Source organism: Struthio camelus, chromosome 2 (genome assembly GCF_040807025.1).
Source record: "Struthio camelus isolate bStrCam1 chromosome 2, bStrCam1.hap1, whole genome shotgun sequence".
In the NCBI taxonomy this organism is placed as follows: Eukaryota; Metazoa; Chordata; class Aves; order Struthioniformes; family Struthionidae; genus Struthio; species Struthio camelus.
The window spans coordinates 137,799,991-137,818,061 of NC_090943.1; the positions used below are offsets into that span (position 1 = coordinate 137,799,991).

Below are 18,071 nucleotides of genomic sequence, written 5' to 3' on the forward strand. Positions count from 1 at the left end.
CCTGTTTCTGCAAAGTACTTTACTTTGAATTTTTCTGACAATATAGCATTGTTCAGTTCTATCAGGAGAAAAAAAATTGAAGAAGTATTTATTACAATTGAATGTTAATTTATTTTTCTGTTGACAACACAGTTCCTATTGAAGATGACATAGGTATGGCTCCTTAACTGGGCACGAAAATTTAATTTCAAAGAGGTTGTGGAGCATTCAGAAGATTGGCTGGTATGAAATTTGCAAAATTGTGTTGTATTAGCTTGATCAGATCCATTAGGCCAGGATTTGATTAATGTAGAAGAAAGATGAGCCAAGTGCTATGTTATAGAAGTCAGATAATTCTATATTGTATGTTAGGATTTATTCTTTTCTTTAAAAAGTGCTCACAAAATAACGACTTCCCACTGTGACACAGACACTAAAATGAAGATAAAATTAGAGGAGAAAATAAAGACAGCCTAGGCAGTAAGAAATCTGTTAACAGTGGGCCAATCCTGCCATCTCAGTGGGCTAATCTTACTTACTCAGGCAAAAGGCCAGTGAAGCATTCCACGTTTCTTCACACTGAAAAGTAATTTCAGGATCTGTGAAAGGAAGCTTCTTTTGTGAGATCCCTCCACCCTTAGACAGGAGGGGAAAGAGTCTTGGGTCCCCCACTCCTCATGGCCCAGAGGTCACCCCTGTTGTCTGTGATAATAGCACCTTAGTGTGAGGCAAACATGAAATCTGTTTAAATGGGAAAACAATGAGATGAAAATAAATATATTGATATATATCTAAATAAGTAGTTCTATTTATTTCATCCTGGAATTTAGAGAGAAGGCCTTGCAATTTCTTGAGCACACTCACCAGTGAAAAAGAAGGGCAAACCACATATTTTGGGAGACAATTAGGGGTCTTCCTCTTTAGGCCTTAAGACATAAGTGTTAGGTTAATGTACCAAACAATGTGCTGGAGGACACATTCTGATATATTTCTTCTCATCTTGCAGAGGAGTTGGATTACTGTAGGGTCATTTCTTTTTTGCAATGTTTCCTTCTTCCATACTGCATAGTGGTGCTTTGGGGAAAAGAGTATTTTAGATTTACAGCAACAAGTTTTTTGATTTAGTTCTGGTTTTGCACTCCCCATCAGTGTGACCTTGAGCAAGTTTCCTTATATTTCTCTTTGTCTCAATTTATCTAGAAAACAACGATTCTCCTACTTTACATTTGTGCTCTATGGACATAGCCACTGATGCTTGAGATGCCTTCAAGTCTCACCCCTTGTGAAACCAGCCAGATTCCCTCTAACATTCCCTTCTTCCAACGCACAGAGAGATCTGAAATCTTTGTTATTTCATCTTCTCTGTTGTTGCCTCTCTCCTGCTACATAATATAAAATAACAGGTTTTGGAATAAAAATAAAACAAAGCAAAACGAAACTGGTTTCAGTTAGGCACTGCTGACCAACTGCATCTGGCACTTGGATCTGTGAGAGAAGAAAGACGTCCTACTGTTGCAATGTACCTGTGGGGCTTTATGCTGAAAGAAGCCATGCAAAGAAGCCCACTTGTAGGGCTCTCATCCATCCCTTGTCGTGTGATGTGCATGTTGCTCCTTCCTGCCTGCTCTCATGTTGCCCTGGGAGGATGGGTTTTACGCCTTGGGAAAGCAGAAGCTTGAGCACTCAGAAGATCTGATCTGAAGCTCTGGATGAATCACCTTAAGGTAAAATGAGGTATATGTTCTAGGAATAGTAGTTCTTAAAGGTGAGGCTACTAACCTTTAAGAAGAGAACTTGTGCTCTTCTCGTGTGTGGGTACCGCTTTGAAAATGTCCTCCTTTTAAATTTCCTAAACTGACCTCCCCTATGAAAAAAGCTCTATCCAACTCCCAAAGGGGCTATGGTACGATTTTATGAAGAATGACCCAAGTTTTGTTACACCTCTCCAAAGTTCCTTATGGTAGGCAAAGAGATCAAATTGTTACCATATTTGATTTTTCTATTTGTTAAGAATATCTTGTGAACTGGAGAAGTGTATCTACCTTTCTTGGCCTTCTACGAATATTTTATTTGGATAAGCTTTCCAAGCCATTTCTTTGAAATATGCTAAAGACTGGAGACAGCCAGGGGATGTATAGAATGCTGAAAAGGTTAAATGGCAGGTGTGCAAAACAATTCTGTAATTTGCAGAATATATGAGAGACAATGATATATTGTTTTTATTACAAGAAGGAAAGAATAGAAAAATACTCTCATGATCCAGCTGTCTGTAGCCTTACTGTGAACATGACTCATCTGCATTCATTGCTCTGGTATTAAATTATTTCACATTTTTATTCTTTGTGATCCAAGTAATTTGTGACTTGTATGCCTGCATGCTGATATGCATTTCATTTGCTCTTTATACTTCATGTATCAGTAAAGTCATCTAAATATAGCAACTTCAAGTGAAGCTGTGCTGCCAGGAGTTAATGGACAAACATTGACATGACCAAGATTAGCTAAATAAGAATTGCTTTGCTGCACCTGAATCCTGAAGGATGGATACACTTATCAAAAGCGGGAGCATAGCACTTTTCCAATTATAATCTTTAGCAAGATCCAGTTTGGGCAATCAAGAAGCACGATTAAAGCACTATGAAATGCTCTCCAAGTTGTTGACATATGATAGGTTTGTACTGGTTACTGAGAACTGCCCCTTGTTTTTGAGGACCCTGGTGATTATAGGCACGCACGAGAAAGACTACTGTAATTATTATGTAATGTTTTTGCTTCTCAAAGCCCACCCTTGCAATGCACCGAAGTTCATTAAATCGGTGAGTGCCTTATGAGACTGACACTGAACGAAAAATTTCAGCTGTGCCTAAACGTTTGGAAGACTCGGGGATAATAATGCCTGTAAATCTGTAGTATACACAGCATCCTGTGGCAAGGAGTTCCCTAGTTTAACTGTGCACTTGGTAAAGGAGTATCTCTTTTTGCTTATTTTGAATCTTGGCCCTACTAGTCTCACTTCATGCCCCTAACCCTTGTCTGGACTAGCCGGTGAACAGTCATTCCCTCTGCGCCTTTTCCACTCCGCTCCTGATTGTATAGAATATCATAGCTTCCCTTAGTCATCTCTTTTTTGGACTAAAGAATCCTAGTTGACTCAGCTGATCCTCAAGCTGAATTTGTTCCATAACTTGATCGCGTGTGTGCCTGTTCTCTGTACCCTCCTAGTTCTGCAATGCCGTTTCAGCGATGGGGGACCAGGACTGCACACAGTATGCAACACTGCTGCTGAGCACTGAGCTGATGTTTTCGTACAACTACTACAGCCCAAGATGTCATTCCTGAGTGATAGTAGTCAGCTTAGAGCCCACTACTGTGCATGTAAACTTGGGATTGTCTTTTCCCCCTGTATATATCATCTTATATTTATCTATACTCCAGTTTCATCTGCCATTTTATCACTCAGCCACTCAATGTCACAAATTATTTCTACAGTCAGCCTTTTGCTAACTTGAATAGCTTAGTATCAGTGGCAAATTCTTTGCCTATTTGCCTCCTTTCTCAAATGCTTCTGAATATGTTGAACAGCACAGACTCCAGCCAGATGCTTTTGATGCTCCACTGAAGAGCCTTATCCACTGTGAAAGCTGATCTTCTTTTCTCATCCTCTGCTGTATACATATCTTTCAAGAGTTACTAAACCATGCGTAGACCTTTCCTTTTAACACAATAGAGGTTATTTTTCAAGAGCACCTCCAGATACACCTTGCTGAGTGCCTCTTGGAAATCCAAGCAGGCTATATCAGCCAGATGAAGTCTACCTTGTCTACATGTATACTGCTTGCTTCAAATAACTTCAAGAGGTGTGAGACGTAACTGTCCTTTACAAAAGTGTGGTGACCTTTTGTTAATGTCTTGCATTTATTCCTTCACCTGGTGCACTCTAGGGTGTGTGTATGTATGTGTATACATGTGTATATATAATATAAAATATATAAAACAAATATATTGTTACAAATGTATATTGGGGACCAATATATTGTTTGTATTCTCTAATATGGTGCATTGTGTCCACTAATCTGATTCTTTGTTAGAGAATCTGTTAATATGCCTCGTATAGATATCACATTTACCATTTGGTAGTTCCTTAAATGCCCTCTGGAACGCCTGTTAAAAATTAACGTGGTTAATTACAATTGCAATTATTTCTCCTGTCTTTGCATTTCTCCTTCTGCAGTTCAGTGGACGTATATTTTCAGTCATCATGCCTCACTAAAATAGTTATAGGAAAGTTAGAGTAAAATATTTTTTACTGTAGCATCTCAACAGTTTGTGAAATGAATAATAAAGAGAGAATCTGCCATTTTTATGACAAAGGCAAAAAGGCAAATTACATCTTTTCAAAATTTTTTTTTAAAATAACAGTATGTTACAGTAGAGATTAGAATTTAGACTGCAAATAGCAAACTGTCTTTTAGCCAGACTGAGTGGATGGTGCTGGACTCTTGCAGATGGTGTAAATAGACCAAAAAAAAAAAAAGTCTGCTATAAAAAAAAAGGTGAATGATGATCCAATTGGATAAGATCTCTCCAGATAAGCTCTCTCCAGACAAGAGATCACATTGGGCTCCAGACTGAAAACATTAATTCATATTTTCCACACAAAGACTGCTCAATATAAAATACTGAAACAATACTGAAATTAGGGACTAGAACTGAGAGGATAACTGAGGAAGTTTCAAGGAAGGGAAGCCTAAAGTGCAACCAGGTTAGATAAGGGCTAGAATGGATAAATGGCTAAAATGGATAGAGTGATATTTATCGTTATTGGTTATGTGATTTGAAAAGACTGTGGAAAAGGTGAAAATTTTTATTCCAGGTGCCTGATGCCAGAACCACAAGCAAGAGCAGTAAAACATACTGTTCAAAGACAGAGTAGAAACAGGAAATACTGAATGCCAGGGGATGGAAAGTTATAAGCACTCATAAAAGATGGGACTGTTTAAAATAAGGCCTAACTCTCTCAGTCACAGAAAAACAAATTAGAGTGAAATAAATTTTCCAAGTAACAGATTTCTATTGAGACTGTGTGGAGACTTCTACACTGGATACCAGTAGTTCTACAAGCTTTTCTTACTAATGTACGTCAGTGACATGCAAGAATACAAGCATGTTGGACTAAACCTGAAAATACTGTTAGTTAATCTATAGAATCATATTGATGGATTTTTATTATATACCAGTTGACACAGTGTGTAAACTGCTTAGAGTGCTTTATTTTGTTAGAGCATAAAGAAATAGATTACAAATGCTCTTACGTGGATTGCGCCTGGTATTTAAGTTAAGATGTTATCAAGAAATCAACGGTTTTATTGTGATACGAAGTAAGATCAACTAAAAAAAAGATTTTCATAGAAGAAGTATAATTAGTTTTAATCCGTGCATATAGTAATGAAGACCTATCTTGATTTATAAAAAACACAAATAGAGATAACGGTCAACTATAATTCAAAGAACGGTGTACCCATAAATAGAAAATACACAGAAGCCCTAACAAAATGAGATGTTAACTATAGACATCTTTAAGCTCTAAATTGGCTTTCTCAGTCTGCTTACACACAAAGCTCACTGTGACCTATTTTTCTTTTCTCTGTCTTCTGCCTCTTATAGCACAACTACTTTTCAGGATCATTTCTGATTAGGGAGTGGTAGGTTTATGTACTTCATCAAGCATGACTTGAAAAAGTTCCCTCATCAGCTAAAGAGAGAGAATTTTTCCAGTAAATACGGAAGCTGAAGTCTGTGGTTTTTGAAACACCTGGCCTTTCAGTTTGAAAACCTTCTAGCTCCTTTTGCTGGTGAAGACAAAGCCCAACATATACTAGCCATCTTTTTAAAAAGCTGTGCAGGGCATGCCTCCCAGTGAGAGTTGGAAGGAACCAAACAGTGTTTCTCTGGAGCATATCCCGATGCATGTCATGAGGTGAGGGGCAGGTGTGCTATCGCGGGCTGTGTGACACAGCACAGCACAGGCAGTCAGATCTCTGTAGAGCAGCAGACGCCTCGGTTCACTCGCCCGCTTCCCAGCTATAAGGAACGCACGAGAGCTGCAGAGAGAAAAATCTGGGTCTGCACAGAAACCACAGACCTCAGTAACTACAAATTCAGTGACTGCCCTGACAAACTGGGATGACGGGCCTGTCCCAAGCGTGAAGGACCGTTTCCAGATGGCTCCTACTGCTTCACGCAGACCCCAGGGGTGACATTTCCGTGCCTGGAGCGAGGCTTGCCACCTCCCTCGCCCTTCTCCTGCCTGAGACTCGTTCCCCGCTGCGGCAGCCCTCCTGCCCGGCTGCGTGCAGCTGCCAGCGGGGCTCAGCACCTGTTGCAGCAGCTAGCCCAGGCCCCGTTCACAAGGAGGGCGCCTTCCCTGCGCCCGCTGAGACACCCAGCAGCTTGCTCGGAGCCAGGAAGCCCCCAGAAACCGACTTCAGCCTTTCCCTGCCAGTCCGATTTCCATCAGGGAAACACTGAGGCGTTTCTCACTGGCAAATAGCACGGGCATCCACCTGCATGTATCCCTGGTACACAATTATATCCCTATATAAAATCGCATATATAGGTATTTAAAAATATATCTATAGCTAAACAAAATTTTAAATATGCACACATACATTTTAAATATGCACATATATTTAAAATATGTATATATTTTATATATATGTATATTTTCAATATTGCACAGATACTATAAATATGTATAAATGCATATACCACGCGTACAATAAACGTATAGCATATGCACATATATATGCCCATATACAGGTGAGCGCATCTCTAAGAAAGGCAGTGCGGCCGCCGCCGCCAACGGCCGCCGCCGCCAACGGCCGCCGCCGCCGCCCCCTGAGGCGGGGCACCCCCCGCCAGCGCCGGGTGGGTGGGGCCGAGCGCAGGCCCCGCCTGCGGGGCCGGACTCCGCGGCCGGTGGGGAGGAGGGGGCGGGGCTCGGAGGGAACTGGGCCTTCGAGGCCGCCGTCGCGGTCAGGTGAGCGGTGTCACGTGGCGGCGGCGGGTGAGCCGTGCGGTGCGGTGCGGTGCGCCGCCGTCGTTTGCCGAGGGGCGGCCGCGGCCTGTGTCGTCCGGTAGCTGCCAGCGGCGCGGGTGAGTGAGTGAGAGCGGCCCTCCGCGGCGGGGGAGTGGGCGTGCGCGCCCCTGGTGGGGGTGGGGGGGTCCTGGGGCCCCGCGGGTGCCGCGGCGGCCGGGCGCCTGTCGCCTTCGCCGCGTTGCCGGCCGCTCCGCTGCCCTGCGGTCGCTGCCGCCGGCCCTGAGCGGTGTGAGCGGTGCCGGCTTTTCGGGGTGTCTGCTCGCGAAAGCGCTTTCGGAGGGAGGCCGGTGTTACCGCTGCCCTGGTGGAGGGTACGTCCTTCCCTCGGAACCGTAGCGTCGTTCAGTAACGCGGCTGAGGTTTGTTTGTGAGGGGTGGGGAAGAACGCGCCCCTTCGCTCTTGCTTTCTTCCTTAAAGGCAACCAAAGAAGGCCAGAAGTAGGCCGAGCGGGGAGGCTTGATCTAGTTTAGGTTGTGAGGAGTTCCTGCTCCAGCTCGATCTCAGCCCTCTGCAAACACACTTCTTGTTTTGGCATCAAAGTCAGGAGGAGATTAAGCCATAAAGGAAGGGGAAAGCAGAAGTAGTGAAGGTCACTGGCTAGGGTATTGCTGTGTGTCCTAATAAAAAGTGTACAGTGTTCATACATATTTTCCAGTCTGCTCCCATACAGTGATGATATAATTTTTTTTGTCTACACAACTTGGTTCTTAAATTATATAAATTGTGTTTTTTTTTTTCTTGGAGTCATAATTCATGTATTTTTAGAGGAGAAATATTTAGACAAATAATCAAACTGTATCACTTCTAAAGTATGAAGGTATAGATATCAATTTGATATATAGATATTCGGTTTGGCACGCTGAATTGTAACACCTCATCGTTAGTCCTGATCTGAAAGGAAGACGGCTTCTGTTTTTTGTAGGGCTACTTGGGAATTACAGAAGAGTAAGTAGTTTTTATTCAAGTAACTTCATGCAATTGATTAATTGAGAATGTTCAAGACTGGGAATTGTTTAGGATTGGTTTATTTCTCTTAAGAAGCACGAGTGGTTAAAGTTTAGCATGTATATGTTACTGGTTGTTGTTGTTTGTTTCAGGGAAGTCATATAAAAAAAAGTATTAAGTTTTCATTTTCAGTAAGTACTAATTACAATTTTAGGGAGGGCTGGGTCTGTTCTGGGATTTCCTGAACAGGGCGTTTAAAATCACTGTTTTTCTCTTTTTCTTGAAAATCTTGGGCAGGTACTCTGCCCGTTATTGATGGGTCTCAGATCTGACTTGTTGTGTTTCTAGGTGCATTTTAAATAACGATTAAAATGGATATCCGAGGTGCTGTCGATGCTGCTGTCCCAACAAACATCATTGCTGCCAAAGCTGCTGAAGTTAGGGCAAATAAAGTCAATTGGCAGTCATATCTTCAGTAAGTAAAAACTTTCCACAGATCATTGATATTAAGTAAGGTGTGGTGAGTGTTTGGGGGGGGGGGTGACTTCTTTGTTGTTGTTGTCTTTTTTTTCTGCTTTTCTTTAAAGTGTTATAGACTTCCGTTGTGATGTCATGAAAGTAATTGGAAAAAAAGTCCATAATAAATGGAAATGGTTGGGGAAAATATCTTTATGATTTACTGTAAGAAAGGGAACCTTTCTATTGTAAACTGAGCACTGTGTAATAACCAGTAATATAAATTTGCACAAGTGTATGGTCAAACTGTCAATTTTTTTTTTACCTTATCATTCAAACACCTCTCAAAAAACATAGCTTTGTTGGACAAGTCCTGAAGGAAGTAAGCTCTACAGTAAGAGACATGTTATATGTTGGTACGTTCTCTCTGCCAGAGATATGCCTTTTGTGTGAATATGAATTGTACTACCAAAACTGAACTTTGACTAGTAAGCAGATTAAGGTATACCTCAGTTAAAAGAAGAATAGTGCTGAGTAGCAATTGAAGGAGATACTTCAGGGAGTAGGCTGAAGCAAAAACTTCAGTCTGGGGAGAAAAGTCCACATTTATTTTGGAAGGTATACAGTGGCCCTGGGAATAGGAGAGCAACGTAGTCCAAAGAGGATGTAGGGAAAAGTTGAGGAAATGGGTTTGTGAATGAGGTGGGAAGAGGGGGAAGAAAGAGACTTTTTCTAGTGCTCTCCCCTCTGTACTCTGAAGAGAAACTGCAAGATTTTAAGTCCCTGCATTCCTCCTGACAAATACCTATGAAGAATATTGGCAAAGTGTGAATGAGTGTCAGCTCTTGAGGGTCCATATATGACAGCAGGCTACTCCAGTTTCAGTTGCTTCATAACTGGAGGTGCAGATCATACTGATGATGCTTTGTGGTTACAAATGTTATGCTAGTTCACAAAAGATTTTTTTTAACATTCCTGTAGCGTGTATATATATATATTTATATATAATATATATGTGTGTGCATATTTTTTTTTTAACATGAAGGATGTGTGTTTAGGCCCCCCATATCAAAAAAGGATTTAGAAAACTGAACATATGCCACCTGAGAAATGTTAAACCAATATATGTTAGTTAATGACTACCTACTTGTGCCACGTGCTTTGTAGCTCAGTCTTGCGTATTCCATTCATCCAATTGTATTGTTTATCTCCTTGTGATTGTATATCTGCATAATTAACTGGATAAAGGAGCTGATGTGCTGTGGAAAATTGCTTTTTCTAGGTTATTTTTCAGATGGATCGATTCCTGGATCAGTTTGCAGTGCAACTTTATGGTAGCTTTGCAGGCAAAAGAGCAAAGATGGTGTGCTAGCTTTGTAGTGATAACTATCAAGCGTTGTCAAACTGTCTAAATGGCTTTGCGGTTATTGTGTGCTGTGTTATCCGTCTGGTAGGAAGAACGTTCTGGAGGAGTCCGGGCTGCTCTTCCTGGAACATGGGTAATTACAACAGCTCATTTGCAGTTGTTGAGGATGACAGTGGGAATACAGCTGTTCAGTGTCAACCTGTTCAACATGGTATAGTGCTTTTCACAGAGTCTCTGGTGGTTCAAACTATAGGACTAATAAGACTGAGCTTTTGTTAGTGCAGGGGATGGTTCTGTTTGGCAGTGAGTTGTATTATATATATATATATATATATATATATATATATATATATATATATATATATATATATGTGGTATTCATTGCTTGAGTCTGCTGTATGTGGACCACTATTTTTAAATTGGCTTTGTTGTTACCTCTGGTGATGGATAAGGACTGGAGGATCTTCTTATCTTGCGTATCTGTCAGCAGCTTTCAATGTAATATTTCTTGACCAGTAAGCAGGGTTGATGGTTCTCTTTCGGATCGTAGGCGCAGATTATGACTTTTTTCCTCTGGAGCCTATGAAAAAAGAAAGGGTTAGTTATTTTCTCTTGGATAGGTGACCCAGGTTTGCCATCTTTGAGGGGGCTACTGGTGTAGTGCATCTTTCCAGTGTTTGTGAATTGGCTGTGAGATTGGTCAACGCCTGTTGCCCTCTGGACGTCAGTGACAGTTGATTCTGTTTGTTATTGCTCTGAAATAACTGTCATCTGTTTGTTGCTTATGTTTACTGATAAATGCTTGGCTGTTTGGCTAAGGCAGCTTCAAGGATGGAACAGAAGTGGTGTCAGAGGGACTGTTGACCGTTGTGAAGATAACCGAGGTTCTTTGGCAGTGGAGTTTGCTTCTGATTTATTAGACAAATATCAGGAGAATTTGGGTGCTTCTAAAGAGGAAACATAAAATTATACCTTTTCTTTTGAACACGTCTCTCTTACAACTACTAAGTGTAGATGCAAAGGCATCTGCCTCAAAGGTGCTATAAGGGAAGAGTTGAAAGAATCCACTAGTGCAGATGTAATCAGCTATATTGACTGGTATTTCTAGAATAAAGCACACTTAATGACTGGGGGCTGCTTGCTTTTGATGCACCTATTAGAGGCAGGTCAGAGTGGTTTATGCCATTGTATAGAGCAGAACAGTAGGAGGCTTGGGTGCTGAAAGAAGAAAAAGGAAACTTTTGTCAGAAAAAGACTTTTATGTCTGATTTTCTAAAGTTAACACATCAACTCAGGCATGACATAGCTCGTACAGCTTCCGTAAACTGTAGATAGTATTTATGTAGCCACAAAACTTCAAAAAAAAAAAAATTCTGATTAAGTGTGTATATATATATTTTTAATCTGTTTGTGACAGTAGCGTGTAATCTTTAAAGCATCTTTATATACATCAGTTGCAGTGGTGTTGGAATCTCCCTCAGATAGGAGGGACTTCTGCAGTTCCCTTCTGCTATCTTTGTTCCTCAGTGCAAAAGTCAAACGGCATGCTTATATTGGGTCAGACTCTAGTAGCATGATTTCTTTCTTAGAGTCAGTTCAAGCTAAGGATTAACTGGCCTATTGTTTATGCCCTCTCTGAAGGTTATAACTGTAAGCTAAATGCTAAACTGTGCTAATAACTCACAGCTGTTAACTTGTCATGTTAAAAACGTGAAATATTTAGGCATGACAGCTACGCATGTTACCTATGTTTGCTGCTGTGTTTATTGCTCGTATCAAACCTAGGCTGCAGTGGGTGGAGATTTTTAGCATTTTTGATGCTAAAAATTATGCTTGCTCTATGTTGAACTCCAGCTAGGGTTTTTCTCTGAGGGAGAAGAAACAAACCTTGAAACAATGGAAGGTGATGGAGGTATCTGAGCTATCTTTTGGAAGCTAAGTAAAGTTGTGGTCATTAATTCTTCTGTGCAGAAGAAGAAACTTTCCTATTTTTGTATCCTGGAACTCCCAGAGGTTTAGAGGTGTTGATTCCCTCTGCTAGTTGAAAATGTAATGTGTCATTGTTGTGTACTGTGAAGTTGCTTTCAGCATTTGCCTCGGGGTGTCAGAATGCCCTTGTAGGGTACACATCTCACGTGAAGTAAGTTTAGTTTGGTTTTATAAAGACCTTAAAGGTGGTAAATGACTTCTTTGAAGAAGTGAAGTCTTTATGATTTAACTTGCATCTTACTGCATCGTAGACTACTGCACTAGGTAAAAAGCACTTGACAATACTTCTTTTTTAATCAGATGATATGCATGGTGCCTAATTTGTACTTGGCTTCTAAAGCTTCACGTGCTTTGTATATGTGTTTGTGAACTCTGATTTTAAAATCTGTTTTAATTTCAGGGAGAGGGAAAAAAATATGAAGGATAAAAAAAAATGAAAAAAGCAGCCTCCTGAAGGAGTTTAAAAATTATCTGACTTTAAAAGCAAGTCTTCCCTTAGAAGAGGGGAAGAGGTTTCCTAACTTGCAGTGGGCAGCTTTTTTGTTGGTCAAATCTTGTAGAATGCATTCATCCTTTTTTAAATTTTGGGTTGTTAAAACTTCTAAGCAGTTGGATCAGCTGAATATCCTTTAGGTACATGTAAAGTATTGTAGATACCTAGAGGAAAAAAATCCTGGCTCGACATGACAATAGGCAGCTCTAAGAATGAGCTTCATGTTTGCTGCAGATGGATTCAAATGTAGGAAAGTCAGGAATGACTTTTGCTAAATCATTCAAACAAAAAAGGAACAACAGTTGCTGGAGGAAATGCATAATAAGCAAGAGAAATCACAAGTTTCTGAATCACATTGACTGACCAAGAGGATTTAAAAATGATCTTTTTACAAATTTGTGCTCTTTCTAGATTTTACACGGCTTTACTACTCTGTTGCTAGTGCCCTCAAAGTCAGAGCTTAGTATCTCAAGCACTGAGCTTTAATAACATGGTTACAAGTCTGAACTTGACTTATGTCCAGACAGTTGAAGGCCAGTCAAAATTACTATTGTCTGTAAGCAAAAGACCATGTAAACATGTCCTGGAAAATAAGAACCATGACACTGAACGCTTCTTAGGATGGGGGAAAGAGGGAAGCTTTAGTTACTTACGTTTCTCCCTTAAAGATATTGGGAAATGCCTGCCTCTTTGAAGGGGTGAGGAAAGTGTGGTAATAGCATCAGGGTAGGTGGTGCCCTGCTGCTGTCTGAGCTCATGTTTTTTTGTGTTAGTTGCTAAGGATTACTACGTAATCAGTTATTTCTATGTTAAAATGGGGATGGGATGAGATGAATGGGAATTGATGCATTTGAACTTACTAAAACCATTAATCAGATGCATGATATCCCTGATAAAATACAAACAACTTGTTTACAAAGCTGTCAAATCCCTCATACAGTTTTGTGTGGATTAGAAAGTGTCTTTGTGAGTGGTTCTTATAAACCAACAAATAGTAAACCTTCTTATCTGTTCAGGGCAATGCCAGTCCCTCCCACTTCCCCCTCTGGCTCTAACGTTGGATAAAACAAGGAGCTTGAAACCTTTTTCCTTGAAAGTTGCCAGACCTCTTCTAATAGCGTGGCTATAGACAAGTGTCTCTGTTTCTGCGCTGAGGCTTTCTTAAGCATTGAAGTTACGAATTAAGGTTCACCTCAAGTTTTCTTTGAAATGCTTCCTAAATGGCAATTTTCTTATAAACAAACAGCTCATCTAGTTAGTGATTTTTTTTTTTTTTTTAAAATCAATGCCATCCAGGTCTTGGCCAGTATTGATTGAAACATATGAGAGACTTTCTAGTTATTGGTCGTGAAATCCAGTCCCCCTTCTATATGGCAAATAAATTGTGCTTTTCTTTCAATAACAAATCAAACTCCTTTTTAAAGAAAGGAGTTGTATTCTTTCCTTTCTCGTAAAAGATGTGTGGTAGCAGTATGGTCTCGTTCTTTGGCTGATTACTTTTTTCTCTGTAATTGATTCAGTTTTAGTAGAACTTGCTGTAAAAGACTACCAATGGCTTTATGAATCTTTCATCTACTAAGTCTTAATTGCCTTTCCTCAGGGTATATGAGGAAGTTTCTTGAAAAGCAGCAAGAATATAGGAATAGTTATAGGAGTAGTGCACACAGTACTGGATTTACTATTATCTTTTCCCTAAAAAATAGGTAAAAGATGCCGCTGTGATGAGGCTATCCTCAAGACCTAACCTTTTGAGGAAGAAAAAAAGATTAAAGTGTGATGCAAATCTTATTTATGTCTCTGTATTTCATGAACCCAGGTCAGGTGACTTAAAAAAAAAAAAAAAAAAAAAAAAGAGCTACAATTTCCTGCGACTTTGCAAGGATTTTAGTGGACTCTTTAGTCATGGAACATCTGAAAACTGCCCCAGAACTTGGAAAAAATGGATTAAAAGAATCCATGCTAGATAGCTTTGAAAAGTGGAAGAGGCATCTGATTCAGTGGAAATGTAAGAGGAGATAAGTCTTGGAAACACTGAAACAGAGTACTGTGTAATACTTTTATCCTCTTTGTTTTTTTGTATTGGTGATTTTATGCCCAATTTTCTCCTTTCCTGAAGCACAGCTGGTATTAAATAGCAATGCTGGTAACCTATTAAATTCTTGGATTTTGATGACTACTCTTTTAAATCAGTTTTCTTATTTGAATAGCATGTCTGTACTATATTGACTTGTTTGTTATTTGGTGTGGTGGTAAGTTTTACATTGTAACAAAAACAAGTCTGCTAAATCTTCAGTTTAGCCAACAGCTTTCAATAATAGCATTGATGATGTCTGTAAGTGCCTCAGTATTATTTGTTTTGGTTAAAAAAAATCAACTAGAGATCTGTTATCTTATAGCAGACTGCTATGGGTCACCTATCTCAAGCCTTTTTGCTATGTGTTTGGATAAGCTTGCACACTGATCAGCTTTTAAGCTACCAAGAAAAGCTTCAATGTGTTAACTTGTGCAAGCTGAAAATATGTTAGGAACCAGGTCCTTCGTACTCCTTAAAATTCTCTTTGGTCCTTATGATAGACTTAAAGTAACATTTCATTTTATTTTTAAGCACTTATTTCAGGTTGGATTAGACTATTAATGTTACGGATTATAAATCTGGCACAAATGTGCTAGCTGTATGTATTTCATTTCTTTCAGCTATTTCCACTGGCTGTTGCTTTCAGCATCTGGAAATCTAAGAATGATTTAGAGAATGCTGTTGAGCAATGCAGATGTATAGGAAAGGATTTGGAGGGATTGTTCTGTCATTAGCGTTTCACATTCTTCGTATGTGAAATTCCCAGCAGAGAGGAGCTCTTTATGTTCTACTGTGTAGTATAGAGTTGGTCAAGTGGTACTGCTGAGATATCAAACTGAAGAGAATAATGTCAAATAACTTACTGTCTGTGCATCTTGCTTATGGTTTCATAATTTGATTTTTCAGAGGGCAGATGATTTCTGGTGAAGACTGTGAATTTATTCAAAGATTTGAACAGAAAAGAAATCCAGAAGAAAAACAAGAGCTGTTGCAAGCAGAAGGCAATCAAGTAACTTTTCTTTTAATAATCTCTTTTAAGGGGAGGGGAACAGAGGGAAATTCATGCCAACTCTATTTCAGTGTTGGTAGGATACAGTTAGGCTATTACAGAAGAGCTATAAAACTTTATTATGATTCAAGTTTTGTTAGCTGTAGAGTGGCTATTATTTAAAAAAAAAAAAAACCTATTAAATAATTATTAAATGTCACCCGAGTTTGAAGAAATCTGTTGTGGGACATGCTAGCTCAAGTCTCTCCCCATCCCAATTTACTTAATCATATGCATTCATACTTCAGTCACTTATTTTTGAGCTATCTGTTTCCTGTAGGTTTATTGATGAGAGTTACTGCCAGTGATATTTCCATTTAGCTAAATGAACAATTATAGTTTAATTCCATCAACATAGCCCACTGACTGCTAAGGTGGGTTCAGTTATCTTAACACAGGTCTAGTGTCATTATAGACACTAAGATAAGAGACATCTGCGCTGGACAGATACGATACAAGATTGGTGAAGGTGACCCCTGCTGTTTGGCATGTGGAGTCCAAGCAAGATGCTCAAAGTCACTTTAATGATACTTCAAGCAATAGAATCTCAACCTTGAAGCCTGAAGTTCTAGCAAACATCAGACATCAGTTGAGATTGGGAGAGGTATGGGAGTGGAGGGTAGGATATGTGCTCAAAAACCACAGAACTTTATTTTTCTTCCTTTCTACTTTAATTTGTAGGCTGTCCTTTTTTGCTTGTATTATGTGACTGATATGTAATGGACCATGATTTGCATGCTACTATATAGTTACAGTCTAGCAGTTCAGAGTTCCATTTTTCTTTCAACTTTAATTGAATGTGGGCAAGGGGAAGGAGGAAGCGTGAAAAGCAGTGTTGTGACTGTTTCAGCTTATTATATCTGTGGCTGAAATTGTAGGATAGAGTTGTTCAGGAGGCAAAAAATGGTTTGAATGTGAACCAAAGCAACTACTAGATATAGGAGCTGATGTAGGTAAGTGCTCTTTCCCCCCTTCCCTCCCTCCTTTCTTTCCTCCTTCCCTCCCATCCATCTGAGTTGCTCGCACTTTTGCATGGCATGTCTAAGTTTGTTCCTGTTTTTTCAATTTAATTATTCTTATCCTCGCTGCTGTATAGAAGAGCACTGATGGAGATTTTCCTCATCGGCCTTTCAATAAAGCACCTTGCAGAACCGTGCTGCCTTCCACTAGGGAGTGTTTTGTTATCTCGGTTGAAAGCCAGAAAACAATAGTTTGTAAAGCTAATGATCAATATGACAGAAAAATTTCTTTGTAACATAATGCCAAATGTATTCATCTCTCATTGCGGTTGAATAAGACATTGGGATGCTTAATGCTTATGTAAGACTTAACTGTGAATTAATGAGAACCTGTTTTATATTATCAAAAAGGAGTGAAAACAATTGTTAATTTTAATGTCTCTCTTATTTTCTAGTGTGCTAAAACATTTATAAACTTGATGACTCATATCTCCAAGGAACAGACAGTTCAGTACATTCTGACTATGGTTGATGATATGCTGCAAGTAGGTCAATAACCTGTCTTATTTTAAGTCTTTAAATGAATGTTTGAATGTCTTTTTTAGTCTAAAGTCTCTTCAGATGTTTGTCATACTATAATGAAAGTATTCTTTTAGGCTTTCAGATCTTGCATTCAGAAGTTAAATGTCAGAACTAAAGTTACACAGATAACTTTGGTCTTGTTGTATGTGTTCATGCGCTGAGTCACATACCTGTATGTTAATCCATCTGCTCTCAACTTTGATGTGACAACTTGGATGCTGAAGGATCATTTGTGACCTTTTCCTTCTCTGTTGTGTAGATAGCACGTGATTTGTAACTTACTTGAAGTCGTTGCTGCTTCTCCTTACAAAAGTGTTAATTTGGCTTCCTTTATCAAGAAGATGCGGTTTCTATAGTTTGAACTTTCCAAAATAAGTTAAAATCTTGGGATAATATGTTCTGGAACACTATGTAGTTTAATTATAGAATGGGAACTCCTGGTCCAGTGAAATATATGCAAATACACTGCAGTGGAATACTGCTATTTAAAATACAGACTTTATAGCTATCACAGAATCGTTTAGGTTGGATGGGACCTCTGGAGATCATCTAGTCCAACCTCCCTGTTCAAGCAGGGTCACCTAGAGCATATTGCCCAGCATCACATCCAGCTATGGGATACAATAACTTGGACTGATGTCAGGACTGCTGTGCTGACCTGGACAAGTCAAGAGCAAACTTTATTCAATCAGATAATCCTGCTTCTGCATTTTTTCACTTTATAGTAGTGTAAGAGAGAGTGATTGGAGTGATGACATAACGAGGCGGGCTGAGCTGTGTGAGGAATTCTCCCTATTGTTTGCCTAGAACGTTTGGCTCCTTGTTTGAGAGTCGGTTTCTCTTCTGCTGTTTCATGGTGTATCTGTTAATACAAGGTAACAGATAAATATGTCCAGCAATAACTTAGTGGTTTACGACATTCCCCTAAGAAACCAACCATCTGAGTTCTAATTCCAACTCTGAATGTTCAGTATTGTCAGCAGGCAAGCTGAAAAGCATGAATCTCTCCACAGTACGTATTGCATGGGTTTTATAGTGGTTTTCTTGGGGCACGGATTCAGTTGCTGGTCCCCGCATTCA

The 18,071-nt window shown here is 39.6% G+C and overlaps 1 protein-coding gene across 2 annotated transcripts in view; it reads left to right on the forward strand.

Moving 5' to 3' along the window:
• Nucleotides 1-6,914: 6,914 nt before the first annotated feature.
• The window catches only part of ATP6V1H (ATPase H+ transporting V1 subunit H), a 46,738-nt gene continuing 35,581 nt past the window's right edge, over nucleotides 6,915-18,071 (forward strand). The window contains exons 1-5 of one of the 2 annotated variants that reach the window (XM_068932712.1): nucleotides 7,030-7,134; nucleotides 7,922-8,024; nucleotides 8,373-8,499; nucleotides 15,309-15,411; nucleotides 16,865-16,954. In XM_068932712.1, coding sequence (XP_068788813.1) covers nucleotides 8,396-8,499; nucleotides 15,309-15,411; nucleotides 16,865-16,954 — 297 coding nt within the window. In that variant the 5' untranslated portion in view covers nucleotides 7,030-7,134; nucleotides 7,922-8,024; nucleotides 8,373-8,395. Of the gene's footprint in view, nucleotides 7,135-7,921; nucleotides 8,025-8,372; nucleotides 8,500-15,308; nucleotides 15,412-16,864; nucleotides 16,955-18,071 lie in introns of both variants that reach the window. The other variant, XM_068932711.1, reaches the window with a different exon arrangement.